This window comes from Centruroides sculpturatus, unplaced genomic scaffold (genome assembly GCF_000671375.1).
Source record: "Centruroides sculpturatus isolate CEXI.00-Female unplaced genomic scaffold, Cexi_2.0 scaffold297, whole genome shotgun sequence".
In the NCBI taxonomy this organism is placed as follows: Eukaryota; Metazoa; Arthropoda; class Arachnida; order Scorpiones; family Buthidae; genus Centruroides; species Centruroides sculpturatus.
In genome coordinates, this window is record NW_019384464.1 from 272,514 (window position 1) to 290,977 (window position 18,464).

Below are 18,464 nucleotides of genomic sequence, written 5' to 3' on the forward strand. Positions count from 1 at the left end.
CCAACTTATACATTGTTAATAACATAATTTTATATACGTGCCTATCTTGCCCCATTACTGTTGCCCCTATACCAGGGGCAACTTTAATAAAAATAATTAAAATAATTACAACTTTACAAAAAGAGAGAAGTTGCCGATCTTGCCCCTATACCCGGGGCAACTTCGTCAATTTCTCTCTTCTTGTAAAGTTGTAATTATTTTAATTATTTTTATGTCCAAACTGATTTTAACCAGATGTATAGCAAGGTAACATTCCAATAGACAATATGCAAAAGGTTTTTTTCAGTTTACAGCAGTATTTATTACACAAAATTTAAGTAAAGCTTAACATGCCGATCTTGCCCCGATCTCCCCTAAATATAAGCATAAATATTCATTTTTTGTAGATAATAAACTTTTGCATGTTTATGAATATTATAATAAAGGAAGTAATTATTTTATAAAATATATTTTAAAAAATAAAAAAAATTTTAATATAAGTTGTAAGAGTATATGTTAGTATATATTTTCTCCAGCAAATGACATGAAAGTATTTAGATTTCCTAGGCCTATATTTATAACTAAACAGAATATTACATATCCTTCTTCTACATTTATAAAGTTGTGTCTCCTCCCTCTCAGCATAGAAAAAAAACTAGTATAGTATATATAGATTATTTTTTTAAACCATTAAAAAAAAAAAAGATTTTTCTTACTGAAAGATAACATTGTAATAGAAAAATTGTACATAGAACATAGAAATATTCTTGTAAGGTTAGATAATTGTTTGTAAGAATTCATACGCTCTTGCTTTGTTTCAAGAAGGCAAGAGCTTACTCATGGGTATTTGCATTTTCAGGAGTAACTATAATAATGACAACACTAATAATAATGATTAAAAAAAGGATTTTAAAAAATGTGTCCTTCCAAAATTCCCGCTAAAAGTAAATATTTAAAAAAACTTAGAATACAGTCGTATAGCATTTTACAGAAGCTCACATCTTGGAAAAAATACACGAATTGTTTAATTTAAAATGACTCATAAATGTTTAATGTTCAAATCATAAATGTTTTATAACCGAATAAAATTGTATCCAGCTTTTACTGTGTTCCTTTGTTTTATTTAAATAGTAAAAATATCGCATCTTTACTGTAAAATTTTAAGAAGCTTTTGAAGCTTGGAGTAATTTTGAAATATTCAATAGATAATTACGTATAGGACTCATTAAAAGTCCTGTACGAAATTATTAAAGATAAAAAAACATAATAATTTTCGAAATTAAAACATTTAAAATATAATAATTATGTAAATAAAAAAAACCTTTTAAATTATTTTATAAACTATAACGATTTCCAATATTAAAAGAAATCTTAAATTTTCCCAATATAATAGAACACTTATACACCTCCCGAATGACGTCACGAAACACGACCCTCCGTTCGTTGCTAAGGCAACCACTTCCACATCTAGTGTCAATTGAATTAGCAAATTGCAAATACTTGTTTCATATAAATTAGCAATTTATTCTAAAGACGAAAAATATGAAATAAAACAAAATTTCTCGAAGATGATGTTGAAAAAAAGTCAGCAGAAAATGCATTTAAAAATAATATTTTCCTAACGTTATAATTTTTTAAAATAGTTTATATATATATAAATATATATAAGTTTCTGGAGATTTAATCACATTTAAGTTAGAAACGATTTCTTCCGTCCTTAATGGAGATATAAAACGACGTTAGATTCTATCCTTAATTTATCATCAATAGTCGGAAATAAAGACGAACCGTTATTGTCCATGTTACATGACGAATATCATGTTATGAAATTAAGAATAATTTCGGTAGGATGATGATAAATAAGCGATTTTGACGTCACTCTAGCGTGACTAAGTTCGATGATAGTTTGAAAGTTCGTTAAGGAGAAAAGGTCGATAGTTCCCCGAAGAACAAAAGGTAAATGTTCTGAATCACGTTCAAACGATTTACCTGAGAACTTGCAGAACTTGACAAAAACTTTCTTTTGGCACATAAAATCGACATAGAATTTAAAAGTAGAAAAAAATCAAGGATTTTTTTCAAATTAAAAAAAAAAACCTATAATTCAACTCACTCTAAAGAAATTAAAAGTAAGCAGAAAAACTGGGAGCTAAGCTGATATTTATCTTTAAACATTCGCATTAATCTGTAAAATCTTTAATTAAGCAAACTTAAATTAACGAATTTAACACAAACAATAAATACATTATTTATTTCCGTTCAGTTTATTGGCATGAAACCATACAAATTATGTATCAGAATAGTTTTAATTTAAAAATTTAAGCTAAAATATTCAAACGAAGAAAATTTGTCATCAATTTTAGGAATAACCCTTAAGAATTTAAGTTCTGAATCATTCCATTCAAACTCTAACTCAAAAGTGAGAGCTGTCTATACTAAACACCTATAGAAAAAATTGTATATTTTATTAAATATTTTGCTAAAACTTGCATCAAATTTAGAAAAATTTTGATAAGAATAGAAACCGATATAAATAGTTTATTCTTTGAACGCTGCTGTGATTACAAGCGATAAAATAATGGAGATGTAGGAAAACTAACCTAAATTTATATAAATTTATATAATCACAATTGGTATTTATAGAATATTAATTGTTTTCAAATGTTTTGAATGATAATATAGTTAGCAAATTCCAAAACCGGCACACTATAAAAAACAATTGTGGCATTGTCAAATATGTAGCCTTGAAAAAGTTGTCATGGAAATATTAGTTAATATTTTGTGACAGGGAAAGTTTAGAAATATTTATAGAAATTTGATTTAAATCTTAAAAGAATAACTCCTTTTCAATATATCTTTGCTATTTCAATAAGGAAGTTAGAATTTTACATATTTATCTTTATACGATTATGATAAAGATGCTTTAACTATAACTATAACAAAAATTCATATCAGAGCTATAGAATATTATAAAAAAACTTAAATTATCTCTTTATAGGATAAAGATTATAACTAATTAAAATGATCATTCCAAAGAGAATTTCGCCAATATCTTAATGAATTTGTTTTCGTCGAGTTTGTTTCTTTGACAGTTAAAATTAATTGCGTTCATTATAATTGATAATGCATCCATCAATACAGCATCCATCGACTCGATCTTACACTTCACTCTCACACGTATTCCCTTCAATTAAACAAACGGAAAATGGTCCAATTCAGCGTTGCATGTTGTAATTTACTAACTTCATCTCTTCTTTATAAAAAATTATAGAAAAATAATCATTTTAATAACTTTTTCTGTCTTATTTAAGCATAAAATTGAACACTTCGTCCCTCTTCTTCTTAGCCTTCTCGTCTTTTTTAACTGTGAAAATTCTTATAATTCTTCAAAGTGAAATAAAAGGGGAATGAAGAAGATATAAAGAAATTCATCTGCAAACTTCAACTATAGGCAGCGACATTTAAGAGAAACTTACAATCACATTAAAACAAGTAAAGTTTTTATCTCTTTATCAGAATTTATAAGTAACGAAAGCTGGAATAATGCATTTCAACAACAAGTCCAAAGTCACAAGAACAAATTTTCACCAATAAATTAATCTAATAAAGCGATGGAAGGCAATTCGCATGGCTTTCATTGTTCCTCTACATAAACGCGTGTCATTAGAAAACATTTAAAAGATGTTACGTGATATTAAGTCGGCTAATTAGTTCGAACAACAAATGCTGAAATATTAATCTAATTAAACGGGCATTGTGATATTTCGCCTTTTAATCTTTGTTTGAATCATTCTAGAGCTGTACTCTTCATCTCTATCGCAGTTTCAATAACCGAGACATGATTAATTTGTTACGTTCTAATCCTATCTGATAATCAGTGATTATAAGATTTTCATCTTTTCTGTCTTATGCTAATTTTAAAATTTGCAATTATTCCGAATCTTGTCAGTATTTAAAAGAATTAAACGATAATTATCAACGAACGTCGTTATTTTCTTTGATTGGATATTATTATTTTTTGATTTTCATCCAGTAACACACTATTTTAAAATTCGCCTACCACATTCTTTACTATTTTTAACAATATTTCACTTCATCTTTATTAAATTGTTTTACAGTTATTTCATGAATATAAATGAGAATATTCTTAGTCTAGAATAGTAATATTCTATACTAAGAATATTACACACGCAGTTTTTATTTATTTTGATTTAAACTAATAATTTCAGTAATATGTTAATAAGCTACATTTTCTTTAACAAGTTTTCTGCTTGATAATGATTTGATTTGAATCAATAGTCTTTAATACATTAATTAAAGTTTCAGAATTAGTGATTCAGCAAATTAATATGACAAAATTTCTTATTTTATAGTGTTTAAATTCAGTTTTATCTGATTTTTAATCATTTAACAATTGTTTAACAATATTTTTTACTGTTACTTTTTGATTCGATATGTATTCTGTAGTTTGATATATCAATAAATTACATTTCGATAACCTTTGCTTTATAGTAATTTAGCATTTCTTAATTCAATGCTTTAAGTTAATTAGCATTGTTTAGATTTAATAAGTTGTTCAGTAATATTTTAATAATAATATTCGAGTTACACAATTTTGTTTTGATTATTGTAATTCTATAGTTTCTGATTCAATATTACAGTAAAAAAATGAACTTTACTTCATTAAACTCGACAGTTGAAAGTTCAATAATTCTTTCAGTTTGGAAAATTTCCTAGTATATTTAGTAACATTTCTTTGGTTCTTTAAAGCCGAGTTATCCATTTTATATTGTCAGAAATATCTTGATTTCAGTAAATTCTGACTGAAAATGCTTGCCATATTGATATTTTGAATCAGTGTTAAGGACTACGTAATCGAATTAGCAATATTTTAAGGAGTTTAATGCATTGTCAACAGAGAAATTGAATTTTACTTACCTTTCGAACCTTCAGGTGTAGGCGGTTGACAATCCATCAACTGTTTTTCCACTTTGATACTGTCCATTGAGAAAGCTGGCATACCCGTGGAAAGACCACTGGTGGCTGTCGTGGTGTACGGAACTTCGTTATGACTGACTGGAATCGGGCTCATTGAATGTTCACTATTAGTTTCGTCGTCGTCTAGAGGTCTAAGTCGACTCTCGTCGATGACTAGAGGATTATCATCATCGGGGATTGGCAGAAGATGCTCTTCGAAACTCATCGACCTCTTTGGCGGTTCCTGGAGCTTGGCTTCGAGAATAGCGTATCTTTTACCTTGGGCACTTTCTTCTACTGCACACGAAGTGGTAGTGGGTGTCGATGGAGAGATGGGGGTTGGAAACTGAGGTTGATAACATGACGAATGAAGTATCTGTCCGGTATCGCAGGGTATGGGAGAAGAGTACTGAGTACCTGGGGAATGACACTGTGGAGAACCGGTAAATTCTAATCCCGGATCACACACTCTTTCAATTTTAGTTACGGGGGGAGGAACACTAATTACATTTTGACAGCTCGGTCTATACATTGGTACTTCGTGAGTCACGGCGTCGTCCATACCGCCATCGTCCTTACAAACCGCATGAGGTGGTCCGTATTGCTGCTGAGAAGCCATGATTGATTGAATATTTGCGCACTCTTCTTCTATTTTTAATAAATTCTCTACGTCGTAAGAGTCCGGTTTATCGTGTTGTTGTGGATGATACATATACATTTCACGTGATCCGTAAGTTACAGACCCTGTATGTGCCGGTTGAGGAGCCATTTCGGGACTCTGGGGTTGATCTTCTTCTTCCATGGTATCGACCATATCTTCCATTTTGATTTCCACTGCCTGACAATGTTGTTCCCTTTCGCGGTAAATACATGAACACGGACTTGATTCCGAATCGTCTCTCCTCTCCTCTTTCACAGTCGACACAGGAGACAAAATGGGAGATCGAAGCGGCGACCTGTCAATGCTTCCACAAGAACTACTAGAGGCACTCAGATTGACAACATCTTTCCACGAATTGGTTACCGACTCTCCAGATGGTTTAACATTGTCTTTCTTTTCGAATAAGTTCTCGAACATGGGTTTATCGTCGGGTTCCACATAAAAACCGGCTCCTTCACCAAAATCGCCAGTTAGACTTCTCAAAGCAGCTTCGGCTTCTTGAATCCTTTTAGTATCTTCATCAACTTCCATCGGCTCTTCCGTTTGCCGCTTTGGCAACTCGTCCACCTTCTCCGTCTCCTCTGTGCTCGTTTCGGCTTCATCAACGGGCGTCATCACTTCCGTTTTCCCGTCATCTACTTCTTCCAGCTGCAAACTTTCCGTTGAACATTTGTCCGTTTTGGAAGCACATCTTTCTTCATCTTCCTCTTTTAATGTAGATGGCTTATCTTCTTCGTTATCCGCATTGTTCAAATTTTCGATAGTCTGTGTTGTGCTCTTCTTTTCGTTCCTTTTGGTCTTCTCGCTGGAGTGATCTCCGGAGGAGAGTTTTCTCTTCTTAGCGGCGATAGGACAGCCAGCAACCCTGACGACAGAAAGTTTTACGGATTGTTAGACGGTAGACGTGCCAATTACCGCGTGATTTGTGGCGGCGGTAACTCAGTGGACAATATAATTGACGTTCCTGGGACCCGCTGCCAAAAGATCCTAAAGCCACTCGGGAATTTGGTCATTTGTCCAGAGAATGCTATTGCTTCATACAAAGAAAGGAATATAGGGCCCGACTATTGGAATGGAGAGAAACGTATTTTTATGTCTTAGTGTATATACAAGTATATAGAATCTAACTCGATTAAGTTTGCATTGACATATTTAGGATCTCAAAAATTTCTATCAAATTAATCATATATCGTTGTAACGAAATTACTATTTTAAGACTTACAAAATGAATAAAATTTCAAATATTTAGATAAAATTAAAGATATCAAATTAATTTAACATAATATAACGCATAAAAGATCACTATAAAATTTTATATTAAGTCGTTAAATTCTACGTAAAATACCTTTTTATATGTTTTCGCTTTTTAATTAAATTTTTATAATTAACTTCTCGTTCTCAAATTTAAAATAAAATTGTTTTTTATACAAATTTTTAAATAATAAAAATATACCGTATGTCTCTTAGAAGATTACAATTAATTATAATTATATTTATTATCTTTTCGTCTTTATTGCATTTTTATTAGTTAGACTGTAATGTAAAATATTATAATAAGAAATTTCAAAGCGTATTATTAAATTAAAATTGTTTACGGAAGGATAAAAATTTACTAAATCGATGAAAAATAAATTCCTTTAGTGGTTCTCTAAGTATAAAAATACGTTATTGAAATTTTCGTTATTATTTTCCTTTTTCTGAAATCAAAATATATGTAAATGTTCAAAATCGCATGTACAAAATATATTACGATTATTTAGATAATCGAAAATATTTTTAAACAACGAGAAATTAAATATCTCCGGACTTTGAACAATTACTAATCACATTTCATGTAGCCAATTATTATACAGAAAGCGCGAAAGAGAAATGTACTTGGTTGAGATGCTCCATACTTAAAATAGTAATAAAACATTTTTTATTTTTTAGTTTATGATGATAACATTCTTACCGAATGAAAGAGGCAATTGTAGTAATGCATGTTCACGGCATTACCTAAATAATAATCAAATATTAGGTATTTCTCTCTCGCACTTACCATTTTATATAAGAAAAAAAACTGTCAAAATTCACTCAAAATTTATTAAAGTTATACAAAATCTAAATCTGTTATTATATAGTCCAGCGTCATATATCTTATTAAATAATTACAAATTTAGAATAAAATTATAGNGAAAAAAATAATTCTTATAATTTGGTAGAGACCGTTGGAAACTTCTGTTATCCTTTTCTTTCTAACAGCTCTTTTTACTGCCGTATTTACGTCTTTCGAACCACCCGTAAAATGGTCTCGTGACGATCTTACCGCATCCCAGATTCCCAGATTACTTCTATCGTTCTTACACCCACTCGAGTAAGATGATTTGTAAAAAGCGACCGTGTCATTCGTTTGTGGGCTTTCCCCCTTTTTTAGTATAATGAAAAGAAACCGGGCTGAACTAGAATGCTATTTTATGCCACGTCTTTATTAAGACCTATACAAAATTTCCACTCTATCGGAGAAGCATGAACCACGTTAAGAGTTTATCTAATAAATAGCGTTACTCTTGATTAACTACTTAATTTTTTAAAGTTAATGATATTTAGGGTTTACAGGTGAAAAAATACGTTAAAAATTAATTTACATATTACCTTCGATGATGTGAGTAGAGTCCTGTAGCATGACCTGTACCGTTGCATCCAGGAGTAGGACACTTACTCTCTGTTAAAGATTTTAAAATATTTTCAAAAAATTAGATTTGGTTAATAAAATAAATATATCAAAAATTCTGTTACGATTTTTAATCGTTTATTTAATGCATATATAGGAAAAAATAGTAAATTATTACGGTATAAATAAAGATACGACTAAGTGGTGGAACGGATGGGAGACTGCGAGACTTTATGACGTGTAACATACTAAGAAGGAATGAAGAATAGTTATGATCGCGCCCCTTGGCCTCTAAGTTTTCTTACGGCTTTTTACACCCCGAACATTCCTAATTTCCATCACGTGGTAGGTACTGGCGATGGTCCAACTTTTCTTGTTTACGTGACGTGAGTTTTAAGCACGTGCAGAGATCTTAAGTGACCCACATTGAGATTTGATGCAAGATTTGTAAATTGGTATTACTCTAATCAACTGGAAGTTGTAACAAACTTTTTATTTCGATGAATATCTATTTACATTATTAGTTATAATAATAGTTATAAACGAGAAAACATTTAACTTAGCAGAACTGGACGAGAATGTAGTAAATATGTCCAGGTATGGATAATTAAAAAGACGAAATAAAATGAAAATAATCATTTCTTTTAACACAAATAGTGGTCTTGTAATTTGAAAATTACAAGAAAAATTAAAATGAAATTTTTTTTAAATAACAAAACATCTACTACAATTGGTCGAAATATGAGTTTCTCAACGATGATTGGTGGAAAATATGATTATTTTTTTAAATCAATCAATTAAGAAATAAATTAATACAATTTTTAAACTTGTGAAATCAGCAGAGATAAGCGTAATTTTAACTATTTCAGTTTATTTCATCGATTCCTATGTAGAAAACCACATATATAGTTAGTTACAATGTATTTCGACTTATATCTTCGACGATCATTTGCGACCATAGTTTATGATCATTGGACTTGTATTAATTTAATTTTTGATATCCTATAAAAATTAATTCTTTACACTTAATTCCAATATAAAAACCATATTAAATTTTCAATGGTAATAGATAATAAAAAAATGTTTAAAAATCTGTTTAATGACAAAAATATACGGTTTTATTACAATTTTAGGCCTGTTAAATTACAAAATAAGAGGTAAGAGTCTAGAATATCCAAAATGTAATCTAGTAGAGAATCTATATTTGATGAACCTGATAAGGAATTCAGGTATTGGGTAGGATTGAAAGTGGGAGAAGGAATCTTCTAGAATATGCCATTGGAACCAAAATAACCTTTAAGAGAATGAAAGGGATAAAAGTTTCAAGTTAATGTCAACTTTAAAAAGTCCAATTTATCCGAATTGAATTAAATAAAGCTTTGCTCATCATTTGTCTCGAAAGGTAATAAATATATATTTTTTTATTTTATAAAAAAAATAGGTTCGAAGAATGTTAAATATTGTAAAGTTTCAAAATGTTTCCATTCAAGAAGTTACATGAATCCAATCGAAACATTTTAAAACTAATTATTACTGTCTAAAAATTTTTGTCAATTTTTTCAGATTTTTATTTACCTCTGTAAAAATTAGAAAAAATATATTTATATAAAGTAACATAAAATTATTAAATTAAGAGCATTAAACTTCATAAAATAATAGCATACGTATGTTTCAAAATATGTGCTTAACTGTGTTTGCAGATCCATATATACGTACGCGTGTGATTTTTCTTCTGTATCTCTACGGATTTATGAAGTTGATGTCAAAAGTTAAGCTGTGACCTTTAACATTCCATCATATCTTTGCACAGAAAATCATTGACACGATCATTGACGCGATCGAATTATTTATGAGACTGTTACGTGTTCTCATCATTCATTTAAGCTTTTTTTATATCTAGAAATTGTAAAAATTGTATTATATTTTTAATAACTGATATAATACATAAAGAAATTTAGTTTTTTTATATAGATCTATCGTAAAAGACAATATATTTTGTAGGATAAAATAAAGACTTTTAGAAGAAATAGATTATTTATAATTTAGATATTTTTAGAAAATAGCAGATAAACATTTAATTATTTTAAGAATAAAATTTTATTAACTTACAAAATGTTATAACACGTACAGTACACACATGTAATATTTAATATGTCAATATATAATTGAAAATGATAGTTCTAACCTATTTTGGGGTAGCAAAAACGCAATTTAATTACCTACCTATAAGTTTTAAATCTATCTAGGCCGTTTTATATCTAAGTAAATTATAAATTATATAGCAAAATACAAAAACCTAGTATTAGTTGTCTAGTGAATTATAAAGAATGTAACATACCTCGTCGTATACATGCTTTGGTTACTCAGCGAATTATGAATTATGTACTTAGTGAATTATAGACTAAATACTCAGTTACTTATGTACTTCAGTTACATAGTAAATTATGAACTACATATCCGGTTACATAGAAACTTAGCTATAGGGAATTACGAACTATTTAATGGAATATATTTAAAAAAAACTAGTTTAATAAATAATTGTCAAAACATTAACATGCAGGAAGATGAAGAAGAATTATCGTAAAGTTAATAGGTCAAAAATACTAGGAGTAAATAGTTATAAATAATAAAATATTACAATTATCTTCTATATTTTTATATTTTTTCATTTAATCAATAAAATATCACTTTCTTCGCTTTCAAAATTTGGTACAGAGTATATTCCATAAATTTATTATACAGTAACACGTTTCTCCCAATATACCAAATGTGTAAATATTAATATACAATTTTCGATTTTCTAATAAGGCAAACATCATAAACCTATGAATTAGATATCTGTTATTGAATTTCTATAATCTTAACATAGAAATGAGCCTATTTCGACCATCTAACAATGCCTAACTAGTACCTCTCAATCAAGTTATTTGAAAATTACAATACTTAACTAGTTAGAACTGACAACATAGTTATGTAATGAATTATAAATGATGTAAATATAAATCTAAACTCCTAAAATTCGAGTATTGTCTATTGTTTTTCTAATCATTCCGAAATCCATGTTATTTAAATGAAGAAATAATATAAGTAATTATAGTTTTTAACTTAAATTGTACTATGACTTATATTCTAGACATTAAGATCTTATTATTAATTATTTTAACTCTTGTGATTAATTGTAATAGTTTGAAGGATTAAAAAATATGAGATTTATAAGAAGTGAATAAAAAATTGCAGAAAGATTAAAAACGAAAATTTTATGACAGAAAATATTTTTAAAAAAATAAGAGAAGTATTTTGTTTCGCCTGACGAAAAATGAATCGAGAGCATGCGAGACATACGTTTTAAGAAGGCAAAAACTAGGTTATACAATTTTAAAAAAAACGAGAAATGATTTATTCGGATTTCTTATAATCTTTTAGAAGCTTATATTAGAAATTTAATTCCAAAGAAGCTAGCGAGAAGATAATTCTTTAGGCAGCGAGTTATTCGAGTAAACAATTTAAACCGTACGCAACTAATAATGAGGAAATTACGGTGACGCAAAATTCGCCATAAACCAGCCATATATGTCAACAGCTCAGTTGTAGAAACAGAAAAAAAGCACCATTCCGAGGCGTATTAAATAACCAAAGAATCTCTCTCTCAGGCGCGCGCGCTCCAACATCCCCCTTTTGCTCCCTTCATCCATCGCCAGCGTGATAATGGAAGTCTGTGATTTTAAGCCGTTGAGGTACCCGTTACATTTGCCGGCTGTGCCGTGTGCCAGCCAAGATTACAGCTCCCAAGTTTGGTAATAACGCTGGCGGTTTTTCCCATTAACCGAGCGAAATTACGATCTCTAGCAAACCATCCGGAACAAGCAGTGCCGACTGCGAATAGCTAGTATGCTGCTTACATGGCACGAGACGATGTCTTTCGGTTTTCGAACGTTTAAAGCGTGTTCTACTGTGCACACACCCTCGCATGGAAATGAAGGCTCAGTCGTAAATGTTGCTCCAATGAACACGTATTAACGTGTTCGAACCGTGCTGATTTTTTTCCTCGCATTATATTGAACCTCTGATTGCATCGTTTATAGAATTGATTGAGGGATTAATCTTCTATCGATAAAAATATTCGCCACTTCTCTTCATTTTACTGTTGCGAATCGCTTGAGTAAAAGTTTCTAGTAAACAACTCGAACGGGGAGAAAAAGTTATTTGTAGCGTCTATATATTTTTCAAATTTACAAGATGAAATATATGGAAAATTTGATTTGTATTTATAAACATTACCGTTATAATTTATAATGTAAAAAATGAAACGCGAATAATTATAAAATGTTTATAATTTATTAGAATATTTACAGTATTCACTATATTATAATATTAAATATATTTTCTACGTAATTAGACGACGTAAATACTGAAGCGAAAACGTCTTAAATTTATATGTAGGCCTGTATATATATATATTCATTAAATTATAAGCATATTTATGCTATGAATAAAGCCAAGTGTATGTGTACAGTACTTTGTCTTCTTAGTTGTATTAATATATATTGAATGTATAAATCTTATTGTTAATGACTTTTATATGATTATAAGAACAAGTAAGTTATTTAGTCATAAGTTATAGTCTACAATATTATATAACAGTTATAATTTTGTGTATCTTAATTCATAAGCACAACCTCAAAGTTAGGTGTTTGTACAATTAAAAATAATCTTTGGTTCATTTATTCCTTTATTTATATTGTAAATGACTATATAAATCACACACACACCCATATATATAATATATATATATATAGAGAGAGATATNATTCTTTCGGATGATTGACGTTTCGGATGATTGACTTTCGGAAAATCGACGCTCTACTGTATTACAAATTAAGACGTAAGAATTTTTTTTAATCTTAGAATTTAACATTCCTACATCTTCAGTTTAATTTCATCATGATTCATTTCTATTAATTTTAATCGTCTTTACTGATAAATCCTATTAAATTTCGATTAATACAAAGGCCACTGCTAAGTTTGAATTTGCATCTTAAAATAAGTGAAGTAAAAGGTATTTTGTTTATCAAAATTTTTCAAAATAATGTGCATGATAAGTAGCTTGCATTCAAAATATAACTGAACAGAATAAAAACCAAATTTTTATTAACAGAAAAAAACGAGTGTCGAGTGAGGTTTGAAATCTGATTCTATGATATTCAAGAATTTTTGTAATTATACGCCGTTTTAATTATGTAGAATTTTTATGATAATATTAGCGAATTTTTATTATTTACACATAAAGTTGTTAGATATATCAAATTAAATATAATTTTAGTATAATAGAACCGATATTTTATTGTATCATACTTCTTATTGCATGTAATAAATTATCTAGTTTTCACGAGAGTAAAAATGTCAAATTGTATTCTTAATCTAAAGACATAATACAATCTTGATATCATATAAAAACCTAAGTCATTACTAATTTCTGCTTCCTCTTGATACTTTCGAGTTTAAATACATAGAATTAAATAGAAAATTTCTTTTTGAATATTTCATTTGGCATCTACTTCCATAAACTTCTTTTTTTTTGTGAAGGATTAAATTTTTCGTTTTTATCATAAAAAATAAATTTAACCCAAGATTGAGTGGTCCTATCTTCAATTCATGACGATCAACTCGACATTTGTGTTGACTTACATTATTAGTAAATACATCAATTTGAAGAATATCGATAAAGCCGGACTCCTTGTTCTGACATCTTTCTTAATCTATCATATAACTGATGGTTTGGTTTCCCGAGAAGGGGGAAACTATTTTTGTTAAAGAAAATGATTTTTTGAAGCATAATATCGTCCTAGAAAACTCGAAGGTCACAATATTTTCGTTTGGTCACTTTCGGACTTAAGCGAAGTTCGCTGCGACGCTTGCACCTGTTCACTTGTATCATCGTCACTCAGGTGAATTCCTAATCCCTTAAAACGTCCTTAAAGATAGCCGAAGATTAAAAGTGTAAAACTTTCAACCAAAACTAAAGTTTTTAAAGTTAGTTTTTCTCTAAAGTATCCAAATATCAGTAGACTTTCCAATTTTAATCCCGTAAAAATATCGACAAACTTTTGCAAAGCCATATGTCTTATCTATCATATTTCTAAGTTAATATGAAATGACGAAATTTTGGAAAAATTGCATAGAGTTAAAACAAAACTATTTCACAAAGTGTATTATTTATATACATTTAATGTATTACAATATATTTTACTTCTCTAAACAAATTAAACGACACTAAAACTTTAATATTATATACTATAAAAAATCATTAAATTAATTTCATTAATTAATAATTTGTTAATATTATACAGATTTATTTTTATAGAATATAAAATACTTACCAGGACTTGTAGGCTGTACAGTTTTTCCTGGCGTTTTCTGTTCTTTCTGGGCTATCTTTTCCATAGCGGCTATTGGACAACCTGACAAACTAAAAAAATTTTTTAAATTTATTGATCACTTTAGAATTAGCCATTAAGTATGCCATTGTTTTGAAGTTTATAGAATAATTATTAGAGTGAACTATAAAGTAAAAAGATATTCACTAAATACTAAAGTACTTTATATGCACAATCAATCTAAGAAATATTCACCAAAGCAAGAATATATATCTGAGAGCTACTATCCCTCGATACATATATAGAACGATAATAGCTTTCAGATTCATTTATAATGACCAACCTATATTTAACCAACCAACCTTTCTATTGAGACTCAAGCATTCTGTTTTCTTAGAAATTTTTTAAGAAAATCACAAGTCATTATCTTAAGAACATATAATTTCATGTAACATCTTCACTATTCATCTTCCTATACTTTATTCTAGTGTGAGATAGAAAATATAAAAGCAAAATATTCAATCTAGAATAAAATTTAGTTTATTACTATAAACATAGTAACAGGCAATTCTAGAATCAAACATATATTCTAGAATAAGGTGTTTTAAAAACACTCGCACTCTTCATTCTCTAAAAAATAATATAAGCAATATTTCTCATTTTATACTGGATTTAAGTTAATAATTTACTTCAGAATGAGCTACTATGTCCCTGCAACTGCAAAGTAGAAGCATTTATCTCGTTCTAACAAAGGAGAGATTCTATATCACTATAGTAAGATATTATGCCTTTAAGCTTATAGATTGAGATAGCATGTCTGGAAGTATTCATCTCGTATACTGTAAGGTAAGGTGGTATTAAATCGATTTTCTGATTAATCTTGTTTATACTCGAAATGTGCTTCGTTGTTTTTAAAGAAGTGAAAGTAGAAAAATGGCGCTGAATTTTTTTATTTTGTTGAAATTGGTGTCTGGATGAAGCGGCGCCGGTGTTACAGTAAATGTCCGTTAGGCGGCGCTCCAACCGGAAGCAGTGTATTAATCAGAAAGAGTAGATGGGAATCGAACGGAACTGAAGTGAAAAACCATTAGTTTCCAATTCCGACGTACGATGTAAGAAATGCCGAGTTTTTCCTTGCTTTCTTTTCGTCTTTGTTCCTGTCTCATTCACTCTATTGTCCTGTCAACATGATTAAGTTGTTAAAGACGTCATTCATTCACAGTTCTGTCGCACCAACTGTCCAGATTCTCTTAATAATAATTAAATAGCACACGGGACGAAGCTTCTAAGAATCCCCAAAGAAAAACAGAAAGAAAAAGAGAAAAACGAGTCTATAGTTTACTATGTTATTCACTTTATCTCTTTCGTCCAGCTGGTCCGATAATGCCGTTTTGATTACAGTTATGGGCAATCTTGTAATGTCCGGTGCGATGCGCCGCGTCGCGACATAGCGAAACGAATATAGGCCTATATCTTTTATTCTATCTGTTTTCTTATCAAAACAAACTTAAACATTCTTAGACGTTTAATGCTTTAAGAGAAATAAAAAAATAAACTAATTATTTTAAAAACAATGCTCAGTAATCTGCACGCAGCGCGACGCGACATTCGCAAATTTAATAACTGATGATTGGTATGGTAATCAACCTCCAAACATTTATGTCTAAAATCCTGGCTTAAATTTCGCATATAGAATCAAAATTAGAGTTTAATAACAATTATCTACGTAACTAAGTAAACTTTCAACGTATTTCTGAATATGAAATAAATTACGGAATTTTCTACTTTAAGAAGTTTAATTTTGTTTAAAGAGCAAATAACAATAACAGTCAATTATAAAACATCTGATTTTAATTGAATTTTAAAACAGATATGTAACGTATAAGTAGAATGCACATGAAATCATAAGCGATAATAAAATGAGCCAAATCATGCGACGCGATTAGTCGCAAACTATCGCGTTGTATTTATATATACGTAGAATTATATTTATATATAAACAAATAGATAAACTATTTCAAAATAATTTTTTGTTGTTTTTATGTTGGGAAGATATTACAGACGATGCGAATGTAACATAAGCGGCGTGATCGCGCGACCTTTCACATATAGTACGTTCTCAATACATCTATAATATAATCTAAAGTATAAAAATACAAAAATCGGTATTTTTAACTATCTCACATGAAATATTTAAAAAATAATAATAAGGCAACTAGTCCTACTTAAATCTTAGATATAAAAACAATTTGAAAATTTAATTATAAAGTATAAAACGGTGTAAAAGTGTTGTAAAAACAAAATATAACTTTAACAGAAAACTTGGTAAAATTCAAGAGAAAATTTTAAACTATAAATCGCAAGTGAGACGATTAAAATTAAGAAAATTCTCAACAAAATTCCACTAAGGTAAAAGCAGAAACAGTTTTAAAACACAAAAACTTGAAATTATTCAGGCCTATTAGATGACAATAGCATGGAAGCTGTCAGCTCTGACAAATGGAGGATATAGATTAAAGGGTTGTAAAGCTGAATATTTAAGATTCTGCATATCAACGAATCTCTTGTTTAGCAGCAACAATCGAGAGTCGATTTGCCTTGTTTTTACAAATACCTCGGAATGATTAATGGAAATTGGAGAAATGTCCAAAGACAAAATAAAGTGAAGTGACAAGTAAAACATTCAAAGAATGCGTAATTAATTTGTAAGAACATTCTTATTAATATACCTAAATCAACAAGTTGAAACTTTTAAAAATCTCATTTACTTGTCTATACACAAAGCGAATTTTGATCATTTAAATATTTTCGTAACATAAAGAAGAAGTCGACAAAAATATTTAAATGATGATAAGCATCATTAGAACCATCATTTATCGTATGGTGAACTTATAAAAGAGCTTAAAGAATTTTAGAATATTAATATATTACGTGTTGAAATGTTTACCTGCGATGTGAATTTCTGTTTCTGTTCACATGACCTCTTCCATTGCATCCGGGTGTTGGACACCTTAAAAAAGAGAGCATATTAATGAAAACACGTGTAAACTTAAAGATATTTCACAAAATTATTGAGAATTAACAATAAAAACTATACGAAATTAAAATTTATAAATAAAATAATCGAGTTAGGTTCAGTTGGAATATTTATCGTTTTGCTAAAACCCATAAATTCCTCTACTTACTTGAGTATGGTTTCATGAAGAGCAAGAACTGGAAAGAGAAACAAATTACTGTTACAAATCAACCATAAAGTAGTTGTATAAGTCACGATTTAACGGATAGAAAGAGTGGGGGAGGAATAAGGGGAAGAAAATATTGTAAAAACTCTCGAGCAAATGTTGAAGAAAAACAAACAAGCGAGTTATAGTTGAGTGGGAATCGAACCGAATGTTTTACAGTCACAAAAAGATGACGAAAGTAGCTATTCACTACAACTAGAATATATATATATATATAAAAAGAGCATGTAACGGTAGCGAAGACGAATAAAAAAATATATATATATAAAATAAAATAAAAAAATAAGGAAGCGTTTTCCGCGGTGGCCATTCCCACGCATCAGTCGGAAACTCGGAACAGATGGATAAGAGCTTTTGAAATATTGCTCCGTCTTCCGACTTTTGCTCTATTGCTCATTTCTCTGCAAGAAGTCACCGCACATCTGTCAATTTCCATCGTGACGTCACTAAACGCGTGATTTCTTATGTTCCATACACGTAAACAGCACTAATGCCATATGCACTAAAGTCGAATAAATTCGTTTCGTCACGGGATAACTCATGATTTTTCACAGAATAAATAAATTAATTAATATATTTTA

The 18,464-nt window shown here is 29.4% G+C and overlaps 1 protein-coding gene across 1 annotated transcript in view; it reads right to left on the minus strand.

The window, feature by feature from the left end:
- Positions 1-14,708, minus strand: part of LOC111620989 (myelin transcription factor 1-like) — a 73,402-nt gene extending 58,694 nt beyond the window's left edge. Inside the window, exons 1-4 of the mRNA XM_023363016.1 lie at positions 14,645-14,708; positions 8,249-8,318; positions 4,914-6,488; positions 3,180-3,232 (exon numbers count right to left, since the gene is read on the minus strand). Of these exons, the coding sequence (XP_023218784.1) occupies positions 3,180-3,232; positions 4,914-6,488; positions 8,249-8,318; positions 14,645-14,708 (1,762 nt within the window). The remainder of the gene's footprint in view (positions 1-3,179; positions 3,233-4,913; positions 6,489-8,248; positions 8,319-14,644) is intronic.
- Between the last annotated feature and the right edge of the window lie 3,756 nt (positions 14,709-18,464).